Source organism: Ranitomeya imitator, chromosome 9 (genome assembly GCF_032444005.1).
Source record: "Ranitomeya imitator isolate aRanImi1 chromosome 9, aRanImi1.pri, whole genome shotgun sequence".
Classification (NCBI taxonomy): domain Eukaryota; kingdom Metazoa; phylum Chordata; class Amphibia; order Anura; family Dendrobatidae; genus Ranitomeya; species Ranitomeya imitator.
Window position 1 is genome coordinate 33,736,799 of NC_091290.1, and position 19,329 is coordinate 33,756,127.

Below are 19,329 nucleotides of genomic sequence, written 5' to 3' on the forward strand. Positions count from 1 at the left end.
AGAAATATGTGCGAGTCTCGCATGTTAAATCCAAACTCTGGCACTTGGGAGCGGAGCGTGCAGCTCCATGTGTTGCTATGTGGCCGCACGTTCCGCTCTGGAGTGCCGGAGCCAGAGCTTGGTTTTAACACGCGAGACTCGCACGTATTTCTTGCAAGTGAAAAGGAGCCCTTAGGGTCTAAAATGCAAAGAGGTACAGAACATCATGGCACTGCCCATGGTACGAGAGGTAGTGACGGAAAACCCAAATGCTTCCTAGAAGAAAAAAAAAAAATCACAATTAGATGCAAATAACACTTACTGCGGAGACCCGTGTGTCGTAACCAGTGCCTCTTCCCCCCCCCCCCCCCCCGATCCCGAAAAGACAACACAAACAGGCCTAGATGGGTTGAACGAGTCATCACAGTTTATTAATTTGATAAGCAGGGAGGGCAATTACATTTCGCAACGGGCACACAGCCGTGGGCCCAGTCTGTGACCATTGGGCGGGCAGCCAATAAGCGGCTACGAACCTTCGCCCCTCCCTCCACTTCTGCCACGGAGGATCAAGTGTACTACCTACACAGGACTCCGCCCCCCCACCCGCCAGCATTGGGGCCTGTTCGATTCCGTCCTGCAGCCCTGACAAAAATATATCGAGCCCAATGTCCGTGAGATGAAAGCCGTCGGACCTCATCAACCCCGATTTGTCGCCTTCCGGCTGGTAGTGGCAAACTACGATGCCAAATTTTTCCTTTACGAATCTTGCGACTCTCAGGTTGAGCTTTTGTCTTGATCGTTCTATGGCTCTTGGGTCCTTGGCTCCGTGCCAGACAACTCGTGGCACCATCCCGACCATACCAATACCATATCCCGTAACAGTTAGAAAAAAGCGCTCGATATCCGCTTTTATCGTTGAACTGAGCTCAATGCCTCTCCGTTTACCTAGGTCGTTGCCGCCGGCATGCATGTATCACAGGCCCTTTGGCCCTCTTGGCGATGTCAACTTTTTTGGGGAAGATGTTTTGCTATGGTAGGCCTCTTATACCTCTCCAGTTGACCTGTATGTTCCTGAAGCCTAAATTCGCACCGCCCGGCCGATTTTTGGCCCTTTTCTTAGCCTAGTGGACGTACGCGTGTCCGACCACCCAAACTGCGGGCTTACAGAAGCCTGAAAGAGACAAGATGTGTTACTTAAGCAAGTCGGGGGTACTATGTATCTGGCAAAGCATGCAGACTTCCATCGACCCAAATGCTGCACTTTGACCTCTGGAATCCCGGCCTTAGCTGCTTCAGTGTCGACCCCTATAAGGAAAGAATGTGTCCCGTATTCAGTCGGATCGACGCCAACGGGTTCGAGACAGCGATTAAAAATTGCTTGGAACTGGTATTTAGTAAGGGGGAGCCGTCTGTATGAGACAGAAAAAATCTACTCGTGTGTTTTTATTGCCGTGTATCGCCTGACTACGTTAAGTGGGCATACGGGACCGTCCGACGACTTAATGAGGATCCACGTCCCTCTACCGGCGGGGTCGCATTTAGACTTGTGCACTCTAATGCGCAATGCGTCGCTGCATATAGCGAGGTCTTCGTTGATTAGGCCGCCTTCCGACGAGGTTTTTGAACGTGGTAGATTGCCACAAAACCGTCTCTTAGATTCGCTCTCGCTGCTAGCCCTAGATCTTTGCTGAGCGTTTCTCGAGACATGACGCAGGTATGACCGTTGTAGGACTTTAGGAATGTTTTCCAGACTAGCAAGTCTTCCTTCAGTGTGCGAGTAAGTCTGATTCTATGGCCTGGCTGGGAGATGCCCTTTGTTGCCAGCGATAATCGGCGTGAAAAGGCTCTACCCGCCGGCATTACGCAGCAAGCGAAGTAGAGCAAACCTAGCAGGGACTGCATAATTGGAGGGTGACTTTTTTAACTCCGTAGAAATTTTCTATCATTTGCAGAGTTTTTTGCAATTTATCCACTGGCAGTCTAAAGACCATTGCGTTAGTATCTATTTGGATGCCAAGGAAAGGCAGCATATTACACGGGCCGACCGTTTTTTCCGTTGAGAGCGGTTCCCTGAAGTGACTAGTCAGAAATTTTAAATTTTTGGAGGATGAAGGAGCAAAGCTTAGAGTCTCTTGGTCCGACGAACAAGAAATCGTCGAGGTAATGAACCGTAGAATTGCTGCCGGTTTCATAACGTACTACCCAGTCCAGTAAAGTACTGAAAAGTTCAAAATAGTGACAGGAGATGGAGCAGCCCATCAGTAGGCACATGTTAAAGTAATAGAGCTGGTCCACCTTACAACCTAACAGGTGGAAGCACTCGGGGTGAACGGGTAATAGGCGGAATGCAGACTATATGTCCAATTTTGCCATCAGGGCACCGGGCCCGGCTGTGCGTACGAGTTCGGCCGCCCTGTCAAATGAAGCGTAGGTTACTGACGCTTCTTCTGGGAGTATCGCGTCGTTAACCGAATCGCCCTTAGGGTATGAGAGGTGATGTATTAGCCGATATTTTCCCAGTTCTTTTTTTGGCACGATGCGTAAAGGTGAGATTCTAAAATTCCTGAATGGTACCGATGTAAATGGGCCCGCCATCCTGCCTAGTTCTACCTCTTTTCCGATTTTTTTTTTTTTTTTTTGCCGTAAGATCTCGGGGAATTCACGAGCGGATTTCAGATTATTCGCCAATGTTGGAGCGCAACTAAAATTAAAGGGGATAAAGAAACCGAATTTGAAACCGTGGTCAAGGTGCTGTGCTGCCTCTTTATTGGGGTAGAGGCTTAGCCAGGGGCCCATTGTGGTTACGTTCACCGGGGTTATGCCTTGTAAGTGCTTGGCGTGTACATCTCGCTGCAGGGTGTCCACCTCCGCACGCGGAGCAGTCTTGCTTATATTTACAGGCTCCGTGGAAGCGGCAGTACCCCTCATTATACAGTAAGCAGGCCCCTGGTCTCCGTACGACCACTAAATTTGGGCCTGAGGTGGCTGGGTAATTAGTGGACGATGACAAAAAGGGGGGCTCTTCTTGGGATAGCAGAAATCGCAACCAAACATCCGTCGCTTTAACGCCCCAGCCTAGATCGGGTTGCATGGCCAGCCGCCGGTGGAATTCCTCGTCTTACTGCTTCCACGCTGACCCGCCGTGAGACTTATAAGAATTATACCAGGCCCTGGTAGATAAATTGCTCGGAACAGCCTTCCGGGTGTTTTTCACCCATTATGCAGCCTAGGACTGCGAAGGCCTGAAGCCAGTTGTTCATGGTTTTGGCTATCTTTAGTCTGTTTCTTTCATATCCTATCCTCCGCTCCTTATCTACGGACTGTTGGTCTGCTGATAATAGCGACCATATATCCACATAATCATTATCCCATATTTTCTGTTTTATCTCTAAATCCACGTGTGTACCTAGGGGCTAATTCCGCAGAAAAATGTCTTTGTGAAGGCTAGCTGAGTTTGTCCTTGAGTCAGTTGATTCAGCAGGGTGAGTCAGCTGGTGGACTAGCGCCCTGATAGTGGATGCTAATTCTCCTTCCCCTGTGATGTGTATGGCGTGGTGCTTGCTGAGTTTGGCACACTTACCGCTGTCTGATGCAGGCTGAGTGTCTCCCGGTGGCAGAGGGACTCCGACTCCCATCGTAGCGGCGACTTGTTGCCAGGAGGCCCAGCGAGATCGAGATGGGGTTCCCTGGCCGGTAGCCAATGATGCAGCACATGGTTGTAGGCAGCCGTGTGTCGGGGCGAGTGTGACTCCTCCGCTCCCGTTGCAGCGGTGCTGTTCTGTTGTTGGCCAGTAGCCCGGGGAGATGGAGGTGGGTATTCCCTGCCGGCAGCCGAGGATGGGGCACGTGACAGCGGAAGCTCGCCGCGTGCTTGAGCGGTTACGCTGATGGTGTCGCTCCGGCACTGTCGATGGGTCCACGGGATGACCGCCGTCTTCTACGACGCCGTCTATCGTGGCCTTCTGAACTGTCGGACCATCCTGATGTGGATGGTGAGCGCCATCTAGCAGAGCGGGACCTGTAGTGGTACCTATGTGTGCTGCGTCTACGTCTTAGGGGGGAATAGCGAGAATTAGAGGGACGGGGAACGTAATGTCGGGAATCTTCAGAGGAGGATGGGGACGGTCTGCGGCGTATATGCCTACGACTGTCTTGGTTAGGGAATGTGTCTGGGGCGGTTATTTCCAGACAAGAGGCGGGGCTGCGCTGGCTATGGAAAAGGACTGAAGGCGTGGGGTGTGATGGTGGGGTTGGCGCTGAAGCAGGTAGGCGAGCTATGCGGGATGTGCCGGGGGGGGGGGGCTGGAGAGGGTATAAAGCTGTAATTGATTTGATACTGTGTGTTTGGGGGTGTTGGCGGTGCACTGTTTATTATTGTGGTGTTATTGGTGCGTGCGACCATGCGCTTGCTTGCTTACTTCGTACTGTATTGGGTGCAGAGCACGCTGGTCAGTCGGATAGGACCAGTCAGTGCACTCTGCAACCTCGTTAATGGTTGAACGGCCTGACCCCACGGCCCCCCATGCAGGCGTTGCAGAAACGTCTGCAGGGGGGACGTTGCAGGCCAAGCTGTGGGCTGGTGGTCTGTGCTGGGGTGGGGGCTAGGAGAGGGTCCTGAGGCCTACGGGGGGGTTGCAGAACATGGACATGACTGTCTGGAGATCCGGGACAACAAATGCTTCCAGAGGGTCAGCCGGGGAGAAAGAGGAAAGTGCTGACCCCGGCACCTGGATTTAACCTTTTGTGGGTGTGGCCGGACGCCCCTTCCTCTTTCTTCCCGTTGGTCAGCTGGGCGTCCCAATTAGTGCATCACCTGGGGGAGTAGTGGGAGGGGGAATTGGCACTGCACAGTTTCCTACTAGCTTTGTCCATAGGGGCTCCGCAGTCCGAGGCACATTCCCTATGCGGTACCGTGCCTGCCATTCAGGACACATTGCAATAACGGTGTACTAATTGCTCTAAACGGTGTACTGTCTGCTCTAAAGGTTATTATAGCCAATTTATAATTATAAGGTAAATGGTGCAGTGTATGCTTTAGGCCAGGATCACACATACGCGAGATACGGCCGAGTCTCGCAGGTGAAAACCCAGCTCTGGCGCCGGCACTCTGGAGCGGAGCGTGCAGCTCCATGTGTTGCTGTGCAGCTGTGCGCTCCGCTCCGGAGTGTCGGCGCCAGAGCTGGGTTTTCACCTGCGAGACTCGGACGTATCTCGCGTATGTGTGATCCCTGCCTTAGGGAGTATTGCCACATTATTCATATTATGATTTTTTTTCAGTAATTTTTTTTATTGCAAAATTGAAGCAAAAGCTGGCATATGACTGCAACTCAACTATCACATCATCATTGAGCCCTGTGATTGACGGATACAGTTATGTGCAGTGTATTGGTGACGATATCGCTAAAGCTTGATAAAGACAGGAGCTAGCACTAGAGTAGGGGTAATGGGAGTAAATGTCTTTTTCGTAAACAGGCCCCCTGACGAAGCTGCGAGTGAAATGCGTGAAGGGGTTCTTTGACCGTCACACACACACACACACACACACACACACACACACACACACACACACACACCCTTTTTGTCACATCACCTGATGTAAGTATAGTCCTAAATAGGCAGACATAGTCCTCTTAGGCAGTCTAGGAATATACCTTATAGATTAGGGGATATAGTACCTTATTTTGTTTATTGTGTTATATACATTGTGGTTATTTGCCCTCTTTGGGGCACTGTGTCTTTGTATTGAGTAATTTTTAATTACCGTATATACTTGAGTATAAGCCGACCCCTCCCCCTAATTTTGCCACAAAAAACTGGGAAAACTTAATGACTCGAGTATAAGCCTAGGGTGGTAAATGCAGCAGCTACTGGTAAATTTCAAAAATAAAAATGGATACCAATAAAAGTAAAATTAATTGAGCCATCAGTAGTTTAAGCGTTTTTGAATATCCATATTGAATCAGGAGCCCAATATAATGCTCCATACAGTTCATGATGGCCCCATAAGATGCTCCATACAAAATACTCCCCATATAATGCTCCATACAGTTTGATGGGCCTCATACGATGCTCCATATTAAAATATGCCCAATATAATGCTGCACAAATGTTGATTATGGCCCCATTAGATGCTCCATGCAGACATTTGCCCCATACAATGCTGCACAAATGCTGATTATGGCCCCATAAGATGCTCCATAGACACATTTCTCCAATATAATGCTCCACAAATGTGCATTATGGCCCCATAAGATGCTCCATAGAGATATTTGCCCCATATAATGCTGATTATTGCCCCATAAGATGCTCCATGCCCCATATGCTGTTGCTGCGATTAAAAAAAAAAATTAAAAACTGACATACCTCTCAGGGCCCTGGCACTTACTATATTCACCTGCTCACCGTTCCACCGTCGGCGCCGCTGTGTCTTCCCGTCCTCTGCACTGACATTCAGGCAGAGGGCGGCGCGCCCTCTAACCTGAGTGTCACTGCAGAGGACGCGGAAGACGCAGTGGCGCCAACGGTGGAACGGGGAGCAGGTGAATATCGCGCACTGTGTTATACTCCTCTGTTCCTGGCGCCGTCGCTGCACGTCTGTTCCCCGGTGCCGGCAGCTTCTTCCTGTAGTGAGCGGTCACAAGGTACCGCTCATTACAGCAATGAATATGCGACTCCACCCCTATGGGAGTTGGGTCCATATTCATTACTGTAATGAGCGGTACCATGTGACCGCTCACTACAGAAAGAAGCTGGGGTGCCGGGGAACAGACGTGCAGGGACCGCGCCAGGAGTAGGTGAGTATTATTACACAGCTCAGCTCCCCCTCCCCTGCCGACCCCTGGGTATGACTCGAGTATAAGCCGAGAGGGGGACTTTCAACCCCAAAAAGTGGGCTGCAAATCATGGCTTATACTCGAGTATATACGGTATCTAATATAATAAATATATATTTTACCATTCGCCACAACAGCATCCACATAAGCGAGAGGGACCCGCCCCTAGGAACAGGAAACCTACAGAAATAAAAGGGGCCGTTCCCCTCTCCTTCTCAGTTGTTTTTCAGAGTACGAGAGGAACTGCCTGGTGTTAGCTTCCCGCACAAGAGCAAGATTGGGGAAAGCTGCGTGATTACGTAGGACTAGTCATGAGTGCAAGTGCTCCTACTCGAGTTTGTGATCGGGTATGCGCAGAGTATCGCCGGTGCTCGAGTGACATGTTTGAGTCTCCGCGGCCACCTGTTTTCCGGCTGTTGCACAGCCCCAAAACATGCGGGGTTTAACAGCCGCAAAATGTGGCCACCGGGACCTGAACATGTCAGTCGAGCACCCGCGATTCTCGGTGCGTACCCAAGCACTCCTGGGCAAAGTCGGGTAACGATCACTTGCACTCATCACTACATAGGACGCATCATCCACATGAAGCAAGAGGGAGGACGTTGATGGATAAAGCCCATCGGACTTCACCATATGGGGCATAATAAAAGGCGCGGTTAGGGCCTTTAAAGGTGGTGGCCGTACTTTATATGTGGAAATTACAGTATGGTGACAGATTCCCTTTTAAGAATGGTCATCACTTTTTTGGGGGATTGTCTGTCTATTTCCTGTGTAACAATGTAACATATTTAGTGGCCACCTTGGTGGCATTATTTAAGGCTGACGATAGAAAAATCTATGTACAAAATGCTGGTTTTTATTACAGTTGAAAACGTATGAACTGAAATGCAGCAAGCAAATTGTCTGTTTTCCATGAGAAGCCATTAAAGTGCAAAGAAAAAAATATAAGTAGCATTCATGCACAGTGTTGCGATATCGAGGCTTTGGATACCCCTCCTTAAATAGTTTTTTTTTTTATATATATTTTTCAGCTTGTTGTAAACAAATGCATTCGAGTTTCACAAAGACGAGTGTCAGTCGCCCCCAGTCGGTAGCAGCATACACCACACAGCTTCGTTTGGTCACTGACTATATTGCTGGTTTTTGTTGGTTTTTTCGGATGATTTCGATGATCAGCCATGCTAAACAGAACATTGCAGTTTTGTTGGCGCCATGTGAAATCATCCACGGTAGATTAGCCGGATTGCTGCATTGTTAGAAGAAACTTCAGCCCTTCCAAGATCATTGAAATGGCTTTTTAATGCGTTTTTTTGTAACCGTATTCAGATTGAATCCCATGTTCTTCTGATTGTTGAGCCTTTTCTCAATCCGCGGATATAGCTTTATTCCAGAATTCAGTATCAAAACGTGAAAAGTATGACTTAACCCAGTTTCTTCCCTTCTTTTCCGTTTTAACCATTGACAGCCAAACAAGCCCACAACATGATGCAAAAAAAGCAGCAGTAGATGACCGATGCCAAAAATGCGATCGCTAGCCCAATGTATTGTACAATAAGGGTCCAAAATGCAAAGAGGTACACAACATCATGGCACTGGCCATGGTACGAGAGGTAGTGACGGAAAACCCAAATGCTTCCTGGAAGAAAAAAAAAAATCACAATTAGATTCAAATAACACTTTCAGGACACAAAAACCATTGCAATAACGGTGTACTAATTGCTCTAAAGGTTATTATAGCCAATTTATAATTATAAGGTAAATGGTGTAATGTATGCTTTAGGGAGTATTGCTACATTATTCATATTATGATTTTGTTTCAGTATATTTTTTATTGCAAAATTGAAGCAAAAGCTGACCTATGACTGCAACTCAGCTATCACATCATCATCACTGAGCCCTGTGATTGACGGTAGTGGTGACGATATCGCTAAAGCTTGATAAAGACCGGATGTAATAATTATATGGGTACTACAGAATCTGATAGCATGGAATAAAGCCAGTCCGAGAGCAAAATTGCGGCAAAAGATGTATTTACTCAAAACAGAAATGTAAACAGAACTAACACAGATATTTCTGCAATTGTAACGAGGTCCTCAGCTCTATATAGAAAATAGCCAACAGGATAGCAAACAGAACACATTACTGATATACCTGCAATAGTAACGAGGTACTCAGCTCTATATAGAAAATCACAGCAAACAGTTGCGGGGCGCGACCGCTAATATGAACCAGTCCAGCAAGGAAATGATGTGGAAACAAACAAGACACTTAAACGAGGAAGTCCAATAAGATTATTAGTGCGAATGCACAAAGTACTTAAATGATGAAGTCCAGCAAAACTTGATCACACGTGTGCACAGTACTTGTTAGTAGGAGTCCAATAATTCACAGATGGTGCGTTGTGTGAGTGACATCCTGGAAAAGAGAGGACGAGGGGAGAAAGAGGGAGAGCGCTATCTAAGCGTAGTAGATCTTTCTTGGAGAGAAGAGCACAGCTTGAATCTTGCTCAACTGGTGTGGTTGTGCAAACAAAGGAAATCCTTCCACTGGTGTGCTGCCCGTAGTAGCAGTTCCAGAAGTAAGAGGCAGCAGAATGGGGTGAAGCAGACCACCGAGTAGTGAGCGGCAGAAGCAGGGAGTTAACCAGCAAGCACGCAGATGCTCAGGAGCCAGCAGCACAAAATACTCAGGCACAGAAGAACACATGACCCGGACTTAAATAATCAGGACAGACAGGAAGTTCCATGACAGGGTTAGATCCAAGACTCCATCTTGGATCAGGGCGAACAGGCACAAGGGAAGTCCGGAATCCTTACATTACTCCCACCTCAGAAGCGGCCTCAGGACGATCCAGGACCAGGCTTGTCAGGATATTTCTGATGGAACAAAGTAATTTTTTGAGGAGCACAGATATTGACCACCGGCTCCCAAGCGTTCTCCTTTGGTAGATGAACTCAGAGTTGTTGTAGCAAAATTCTGCTAGTGGAAGTAACTCCAACCAGTCATCCTGCGAATGGCTGATATAGCATCGAAGATACTGTTCCAGAGTCTGATTAGTCTGCTCCATCTGTCTATTAGTTTGAGGATGATATGCAGAAGACAGACAAACATTAACATCAAGCACAGAGCAGAATCCCTTCCAAAAACCTGGATGTAAACTGCACTCCCCAATCGGAGATGATTTCGTCCCGAACTCCATGAAGCCGGAACACATTCTGGATGACCAGATCTACTGTCTCCTTGGCTGAGGGAAGACCAGTGCAGGGAATGAAGTGGGCAGCTTTAGTAAGACGATCAATAACCACCAGAATAGAGTTCTTTCCCCCAGAGGTGGGCAATTCAACTATAAAGTCCATTGAAATAGACCCCCAAGGACGAGAGGGGATGGGTAGTGGTTGAAGCAGTCCAGTAGGTGATACCTGAGGAGTCTTAAAACGTGCACATAACCTCACAAGAGAGAACATAGCTCTTCACGTCCCACAGACAGGTAGGCCACCAAAAAAACGGCTCAGGAACAACTGTGTCTTCTGTACCTCCCATGACCCGCCAACTTGGAATCATGGACAAACTTGAGAACCTGCAGCTTTACGGCCTCTGGAACGTATAAACGTTGATTCCGGACCCACATACCATTTTTGAGAACTAAGTTCACGTCAGCAGTCGGGTTGGCGAGAAATGGATCTGCGTCATAGGCTTCCTTAATGGTCTTCCATAAGTCCTTATTCTGAATGACTCCGACAAAATTGGCATCAGACAAGACGGTCTTAAACGGGGTCCCAGGTACGGAATCCGTGGCATGGATTCGGGACAAAGCATCCGCTTTCCCATTACGTGAACCTGGGCGGTACGAAATGACAAATTTGGTTAAAAAATAGACAACATCGAGCTTGCCGAGGAGAAAGACATCTTGCAGATCTAAGGAATTCCAGGTTGCGATGATCCATGAGCACAATAACTTGTGCTGCCCCCTGCAGATAGTGTCTCCATTCCTTAAATGCAGCAATAATGGCTAGAAGCTCCTTATCTCCCACATCGTAGTTCTTCTCTGCAATGGAGAGTCTGCGAGAAAAAAAAGCGCATGGATGTAAGAAATCCTTCTTTGTGAGAGGATGGCCCCCAGAGCACAGTCCGAAGCGTCCATTTCTACGATGAAAGGATGTGCCGGGTTAGCATGAATCAATACAGGTGCAGAAGTAAACCAGGACTTAAGACACTCAAAGGCTTCCTGAGCCTCTGCGGACCACACAAAAGTCTTTTCCTTTTTGTTTAGCTGAGTAGTGGGTCGAACAATTTCAGAAAAATTCCGAATAAATCGCCAATCAAGAATATTCCACTTCTTTGCTTTAATAAACTCCTGGGTTGCTTTGGCTTTATGTTTTGGGTCATTGTCCATCTGTAGTATGAAACGACGACCAATCAGTTTGGCTGCATTTGGCTGGATCTGAACACACAGTATGGCGGCTCTGAATACCTCAGAATTCATTCGAATGCTTCTGTCCTGTGTCACATCATCAATAAACACTAGTGACCCAGTGCCACCGGCAGCCATGCATGCCCGCGCCATCACACTGCCTCCGCCGTGTTTTACAGATGATGTGGTATGCTTTGGATCATGAGCTGTACCACGCCTTCGCCATACTTTTCTCTTTCCATCATTCTGGTAGAGGTTGTTCTTGGTTTCATCTGTCCAAAGAATGTTCTTCCAGAACTATGCTGGCTTTTTTAGATGTTTTTTAGCAAAGTCCAGTCTAGCCTTTTTATTCTTGATGCTTATGAGTTGCTTGCACCGTGCAGTGAACCCTCTGTATTTACTTTCATGCAGTCTTCTTTTTATGGTAGATTTGGATATTGATACGCCGACCTCCTGGAGAGTGTTGGTCACTTGGTTGGCTGTTGTGAAGGGGTTTCTCTTCACCATGGAGATTATTCTGCGATCATCCACCACTGTTGTCTTCCGTGGGTGCCCAGGTCTTTTTGCATTGATGAGTTCACCAGTGCTTTCTTTCTTTCTCAGTATGTATCAAACTGTAGATTTTGCCATTCCTAATATTGTAGCAAATTCTCGGATGGGTTTTTTCTGTTTTCGCAGCTTAAGGATGGCTTGTTTCACCTGCATGGAGAGCTCCTTTGACCTCATGTTTACTTCACAGCAAAACCTTCCAAATGCAAGCACCACACCTCAAATCAACTCCAGGCCTTTTATCTGCTTAATTGAGAATGAAATAACGAAGGGATTGCCCACACCTGTCCATGAAATAGCCTTGGAGTCAATTGTCCAATTACTTTTGGTCCCTTTAAAAACAGGGTGGCACATGTTAAGGAGCTGAAACTCCTAAACCCTTCATCCAATTTTAATGTGGATACCCTCAAAAGAAAGCTGAAAGTCTGAACTTCAACTGCATCTGAATTGTTTTGTTTAAAATTCATTGTGTTGATGTCTATAACCAAAATTAGAAAAATGTTGTCTCTGTCCAAATATATATGGACCTAACTGTACATTAAGCCTTAGATCGATCAGTAAGGAAATGGGCGGCATGCACATCAAAATACAAAAGGCATTGGTTTACAAACCCACGAAACTTGTAACGGTCCCGACTGAACCTAAATGGTGGTAACTTTGGAGGAGTAATTGGCTGTGGCTGTACTGGGGGTGGAGGTGCCCGTGCAGTCATCTGCCCAGCCACCTGATTACTTAAGTCCTGAAGAGCCTGCCCAAAATGAGCCACCCAGTTAGCAACCTTGTTTTGCAATACCTCAATACCCCCCTGTAAAGAGTGGATCATAGAGAACAACTGATCCATCTTTGTCTCAGTTGACATTATCCCAGCAGATTCCTTTATTGGCCTGAGTATCTACTGATCCATCTTTGTCTCAGTCGACATTATCCCAGCAGATTCCTTTATTGGCCTGAGTATCTACTGATCCATCTTTGTCTCAGTCGACATTATCCCAGCAGATTCCTTTATTGGCCTGAGTATCCTGTAATAATGATATGGGTACTACAGAATCTGATAGCATGGGATAAAGCCAGTCTGAGAGCAAAGTTGTGGCAAAAGATGAATTTACCCAAAAACAGAAATGTAAACAGAACTAACTCAGATATTTCTGCAATTGTAACGAGGTCCTCAGCTCTATATAGAAAATAGCCAACAGGATAGCAAACAGAACACAGTACAGATATCCCTGCAATAGTAACGAGGTCCTCAGCTCTATATAGAAAATCACAGCAAACTGAGTAGCGGGGCGCGACCGCTAATATGAACCAGTCCAGCAAGGAAATGACGTGGAAGCAAACAAGACACTTAAACGAGGAAGTCCAATAACGTTATTAGTGCGAACGCACAAAGTACTTAAATGATGAAGTCCAGCAAAACTTGATCACACGTGTGCACAGTACTTGTTAGTAGGAGTCCAATAATTCACAGATGGTGCATTGTGTGAGTGACATCCTGGAAAAGAGGACGAGGGGAGAAAGAGGGAGAGCACTATCTAAGCGTAGTAGATGAGTAGATCTTTCTTGGAGAAGAAAGCACGGCTTGAATCTTGCTCAACTGGTGTGGTTGTGCAAACAGGCACAACACTGGGAAAAGTTTTGCAAACACAGGAGATCCTTCCACTGGTGTGCTCCCCTCTCTGATCTGCCGTGTACTGCTTCCTCTCCTCCTTGCTGTGATCTCTAACACTGATGTGAAGGAGAGCAGGAAGAGGTAATACTGCCAGTGGTGCTGTGCTGCCAGATCGATGTCCGAAGCAACAGGACAGTCGGCTATGTCAAGAAGTTACAACAGTAAAATTGACAAATGTTTAATGAAAACTATTTCCTAGATAGTTGGAATCTTTTGCATATAGAAAGCAGGTGGACACCTTTTACACAATGTAATTTAATGTTCATCACCTCTACTCTAGCCATACAAATACTTTTCCAAATTCTTTGTACATGTCATCAAATACTTAAAAAACTCAAAGTTTAAGCCTAGAATATTAAATCGACTATTTTCTGTATGTTGTAAGAGAGAAAGATGGCAGCAAATATCTCTTTGGTTGTGATCATGTCAGTTTGATCCGATCTCGTGTTCTTACCTGTTATCAGCCAGCAGAACCAGAAGATGGACAACGTGGAGAACAAGAAGAAAAACAAGATTAACTTGTCATGTGACAGTAGCGTCACAAGTGCGCATCCAATTAGCAGGAATAGTACTCCTTGCACCAGCACGTAGACAGGGATGTGTTTCTCCAGCGCACACTCACCCAAGTAGCATGTCCCTGTGTGAAGGCAAGCCATTAATCCCACTCCAAGTACAAAATATCCAAAAAAAACGTAACCAATTGGGACTTAGACCCAAGGTGCTCTGAAAAAGTATAGCTCCGCTTCATGACGTCTATGGCTATTAAATAGTATATTAGGGTAGGGGAATGTTTCCTAACAAATGGTTCCCTCGCTCCAAACTATTGATAATTGCAGATACTATTTTACAATATTAGCACAAGTGAATTTTTAGGACTCCCAGAACTTGGTACTCGCCCAAGTAGAACTAGAGATAAAGGTCATCCAATGGCTTTGCTTAATAAGTGTCTTCCCCGTAATTATTTATAAGCCTCCTCTACGTGTCGACAGCTGGCTGCTCTGTTTCAATGACTTTATATTGATTCTAGACAATTTTTGGGGATAGATTTTTTTGACCATCCCTACTTGTTAGAAGCGTCCCTTGACAATCAGATCATAACAAAGTGTCCCCTACACAAAAGCCATCAATCATCTGCGTAGGTCACTCTAAAATATTAATTGGGTTTCCCCGGTCTTTTTAAAATACTAAAGCAAGCCCTACACTTTAGATTGCTATCCGTCAAATAACAGCGGCAACGTTTCTTCCAACTCGGTGAGTAAAAGAATAAATCACTGCCAGACTTCCTCGCCCATGGGAACAAAGATTTAAAGGGGTCATCCGGCTTTAGGATACAAGATTGGAGTTGCGTTATGCAACTGCAGACTTGTGAATCCTCACAACGCTCTTATCAGGATTCTCCGGTACCAGTGACGGGAGTGGTTTATCACGTGAGCAAAAGTATGTGATTTGCGTACTTCCGGCTACATTCCGACTAGACGTGCCCAGCCTCGCTCAATACACTGCTAGTCTGAATGTGACTGCATGTATGCAAATCATATAGTAACTCGCCCGCCGCTCCCGTAGTGACTGCAGACTTGTAGCCTAAGGCTGGACAACTCCTTTAAACATGTTAAAGTCCAACATATTATTGGGAAACTTTTCCTTTACGCTGTGATAAGATCCAATCTCTCTCAGCGGAGACTAATAAGGAAGGAGCAAGGAAGCCCCAAGTCTTACTAAGAGTCATATATTGAAATGTGGGAAAAGTAAATAAATGGTGCAGTGCGGTTAAATAAATGCAGGTGGAAATCCTCGGGTGCTCACTCGGGATTGTTTTTATATAATAATTTTGTTTAAACTTCCAAAATCAATATTGTTAAAGAAAAGAAGCAGGAATGGAAGACATCAGAAAAGGGCAAATACTTTTCCAGAGAACTAATTTTTTTTTAAATAAAAACAGTAACATTCCTCATCTTGTAGCAAACATAAAACATGGCAAGTACAGAGCCTGTACTACACACACACTAAGAATGAATTTTGCGCCCAAAATTTACCAAATTGATCCTTAAATTGTTGGCACCTTAAAAAAGAGTGATTTCTTCGCAATGTGTGATAATGATAGCATTAAATTACTTCCAAAGTCTGTAAAGCTTAGGAATATGTTTTTGAAGAGACATTGAAACGATTGTTTAAATCTATCTATATTTTCAACCTATTTGTCCATTTCCAAAAATTAAGCAATAGAAAAAAAAAGGTTCCAAAAACAGTCAGACCTTTCAGTTTTAGAATGACTAACTTCAAGGAAAGTTGGCTTCTGTAAGGAATAAAAGTTTGCACAATTTACGTTCTTTTAGGTACTGTTATATAAAGAGGGAAGCAATAGCTGTGGATAGGAGTTTATTAAAAAAAAACAACAACAAAAATCACTCTACCCCCGTTTTTACCATTTGCATTTCCAGCCTTAGAGACAACATGTTTGTGTCCTAAAAGACTATGAGTCTCCGCTTTGGCAAATATCATTTCTCTCTGTGCTGTGCCAGATTATTATTGTGCTCATGGGTTGAGAAGTAACAAGCATCTGTTTCTTCTGTGCTAATTCCTCCTTTAGATCCCTTGTTTTCCGTCCAGTATCCTGTGTATATCTTGAAATGATCTTTATTAGGATCTCGGTGAGGACTTCGTTGCCCTTCGTGAATATCTCTAGTTGTAGTCGTACCAGACGGCAATGTACTTGTAAAAACAAACATCTATTTCCAAAAATTTTATTTTTTCTTATTGTTATTAATTGTAGTGTTTGCTGCTCGATGACGAGGTTACCGACCACCTCTACAGTCTGTCAGCGGTGGTCGGTCTCTTAGGCAAGGAGTGCAGGGCTTACAAGCTGCTCCGAATCTGGCATGACTGCTGGATCCAGAAAGCTTTAGAGCCATTGCTCTCTTCCGAACAGTTTGGGCTAACAATGGTCTAAACTGTCAATCATTCACGAGCGTGGCTGAATAAAGGAAATTACAAAAACCCTTTACTATGGTAAATATCATACATTTACTAGAGTTGAGCAAAAGGATTTACAGATCTCTGGTCTAGCGGTCATGCCGGTAGTCCATGAGCACTCAACCAGAGCCCTGAGACTTCTCCTACGGGCTCATACTCACTTGTGTTAAATACGGCTGAGTCTCGCATGGTAAAATCCGGCACTCCAGAGCGGAGCGTGCGGCCGCATAGCAATACATGGAGCGGAGCGTGCAGCTCCTAAGTGCCGGCGGGTGTTACCATGCGAGACTCGGACGTATTTCACGTAAGTGAGTATGAGCCCTACCTGTTGACACCCCAGTGCCCCTTCTGATTAGCAGGCCCAGCGTGACGCCATGCAGACATTGCATTGCAATGGTTACATAATACTGGACTTACTAATCAGAAGAGGACCCCCAAGATGTCTGCAGGTGGGAGTAGGTGCCCAGGACTCTGATCCAGCACTCACGGACTACCGATGTGGCCGTTGGACAGGGGTCCTGCAAATCAATTTGCTCAAATTTATATTTGCCATTTTTACACTTTCATCATCTCTTTACAACCACCCCTCATATATTCTCATATAGACTTCTTATAACTTAAGAACTCCGTAACTTACCAATGATGATGAAAGAAACCCCGAGTACACATAGCACAGTAATCCCGAGACACACACCCACTGCAAAAAAAAGTTAAAAATTTAGTATTTAATACTTAATCTTCCACACGATAGAAATGTACTAGAAGCAGCCGCGAGTCATCCAGGCGTGGTGACTCGAACATATTATTCGAGCACGCCGCAGACACTGGGTCAGCACCCGAGCATGCTCGATAACACTCCTTACCCGATCACGTTCGCTCATCACTAATTGCGATATATATAATCCTGCATAAACTCTAAAAACAAAAAAGAATGATTTCTTGACCTGTTTATGCAGCACAGCATGGAGTGTGGGCTGCTGCTGTTGGAGCGTATGTGTGGCACGCACGGCAGAAGCCTACGCAATACTAAACAGAAAAGGGCAGTGCGTGCTAATTTCTATACCGACTAATTATCTAAATCGTGTGGGAAAAGGAAAAAAACGGGATGAAAAGCAAAACTTGTGACTACGGCTGCGTCTAAACACAATGCAGGTAGTCATTGAAGCCGCTGCAAAGAGTCGTTTTAATGAATTACCAATTACGTCTTGCTGATAAAATACCAGGCTCTATTCACGTTGCTGATTTCTTTTGTTCTGTGCTTTCTTTCGGAATAGGATCCAAACTTATTTTGTGCCTGTTGCACAACTTGCTTGACTTTGACTATTCTATTACTTTTCCTACCTAAGTCAATTCCGTAAAAAAAAAAAAACCCTCAATGCTTCCAATCCAAGTCCAATTGTTCAAAATAGCACCTTCATTACCTTAGAAAAAAAATTAAAATGACGGTAGCTCTTTAAATCTTTATTTTGGGGGAAGCGTTATGGGTATTTAAGCCATCAGACTGAGCAACACAACAAGCCATGAGTATGATCCGGAGCGTTTGAAACGCGTTGGCTGCCCTGTATTCTCCCCATCATACCGGTTTCTATGATCGAAAGTGCTGAGGTTTTCTCCTATTTAGACAGATACACTAACCCTTGATCAAGGAAAGCAGACACCCCCAAAAGAATCACACGCACCAGACCCCCTTAGACCCCATAATAAATAGTATTGGCAAGTGTCGATGGTGGATGGACACTCAACGCAGATCTGTGTCACTGTCATGTTCCGGCTGCGTTCCACTGGTGTAGCGGCTGGTTCCCCCTGGTGCCCGGAAGGGGCCACAGTGTTCGGGCCCGGGAGCGGCGTGATGCTAACGGTACTACCGGATCTGTGTATGACAGCCCAACCATTATGACCGTACTGTGGGGTCTTTTGCGTTTGATTCTTTTGGGGGTATCTGCTTTCCTTGATGAAGGGTCCTGTTGTATTCTACTCACTTTTTTAGATGTATACCGGTAGCTGCCTGGACACTTTCTGAGCAAGCGCTTGTTTTTGGAGTAGGGCTTATATTTGAAGCATACTCCAAAAATCCCGAAAAATCATGCTAGGGCTTATTTTTGGGGTAGGTCTTATTTTCAGTGAAGCACAGTAGATATTATAGGTTGAAGACATCTATAAGAGAATATCAATATAAGTCGTATACATATGTGAACTGTAAAATGATGAACATTGCGGTTCCGGACCTAAAATTAATCAAGTTTTAACCAGAAATCTGGAGTAAAATCTTGAAAATTTGCCCAAGTGCCTTCTTGTGGCAGAACCTTCTCAGACGACCATTAATGACCTCACTGATCGCAGCCGAGGCTGTAAGTGCCGGGATTTCTGCACACGGCGCTCATATTCCACACTGAATAAGTTGAGATGTTTTGAAAATTTTGCTTCCTTTATTTATTAAAATGTTTATCGATCTTGCAATTTCCATAAGTTCACAAATTTTCCTTCTTGGTGTTGCAGCGTCAATTATTTAAATTTTTATTTTTGGATTTATTGGAATATTTTAGGAATCCATTCAGAGGAACCTGGAATCGTACTTAGAAGGTCCGCTATACTTTGGAATAGTCTACTAAATCTCATAAAGAGGTTGTCTCAAGACTTCTTGTCAGGAGCTCTGCGGTCTCCTGGCCTGCTGCTTGCCAGGGGTGGTGCTCTCCTTACGACTGACATTTCGGACCAGCGGAACGGTTTGTGCCGCCGATCCAAACTGCACTGTCTCATGCTGTAGCTTTACTTCTGTATCATTGAAGGATATGGCAGAGGCACTAAAGATAGCCGATCTAGTAATCCAGACAGTTTATGAGCAGCACTTGCAAGCTCTATAGCAAAGAGCTTGTAAGCACTGCACTTCTTGCCTATGAGACCGGTCACTAGTGATGAGCGAA

General features: G+C 45.5%; 1 protein-coding gene across 1 annotated transcript in view; it reads right to left on the reverse strand.

Moving 5' to 3' along the window:
- Positions 1-7,647: 7,647 nt before the first annotated feature.
- The window catches only part of LOC138648688 (transmembrane protein 272-like), a 28,923-nt gene continuing 17,241 nt past the window's right edge, over positions 7,648-19,329 (reverse strand). Inside the window, exons 4-6 of the mRNA XM_069738484.1 lie at positions 17,046-17,105; positions 13,893-14,075; positions 7,648-8,448 (exon numbers count right to left, since the gene is read on the reverse strand). Coding sequence (XP_069594585.1) covers positions 8,264-8,448; positions 13,893-14,075; positions 17,046-17,105 — 428 coding nt within the window. The 3' untranslated portion in view covers positions 7,648-8,263. The remainder of the gene's footprint in view (positions 8,449-13,892; positions 14,076-17,045; positions 17,106-19,329) is intronic.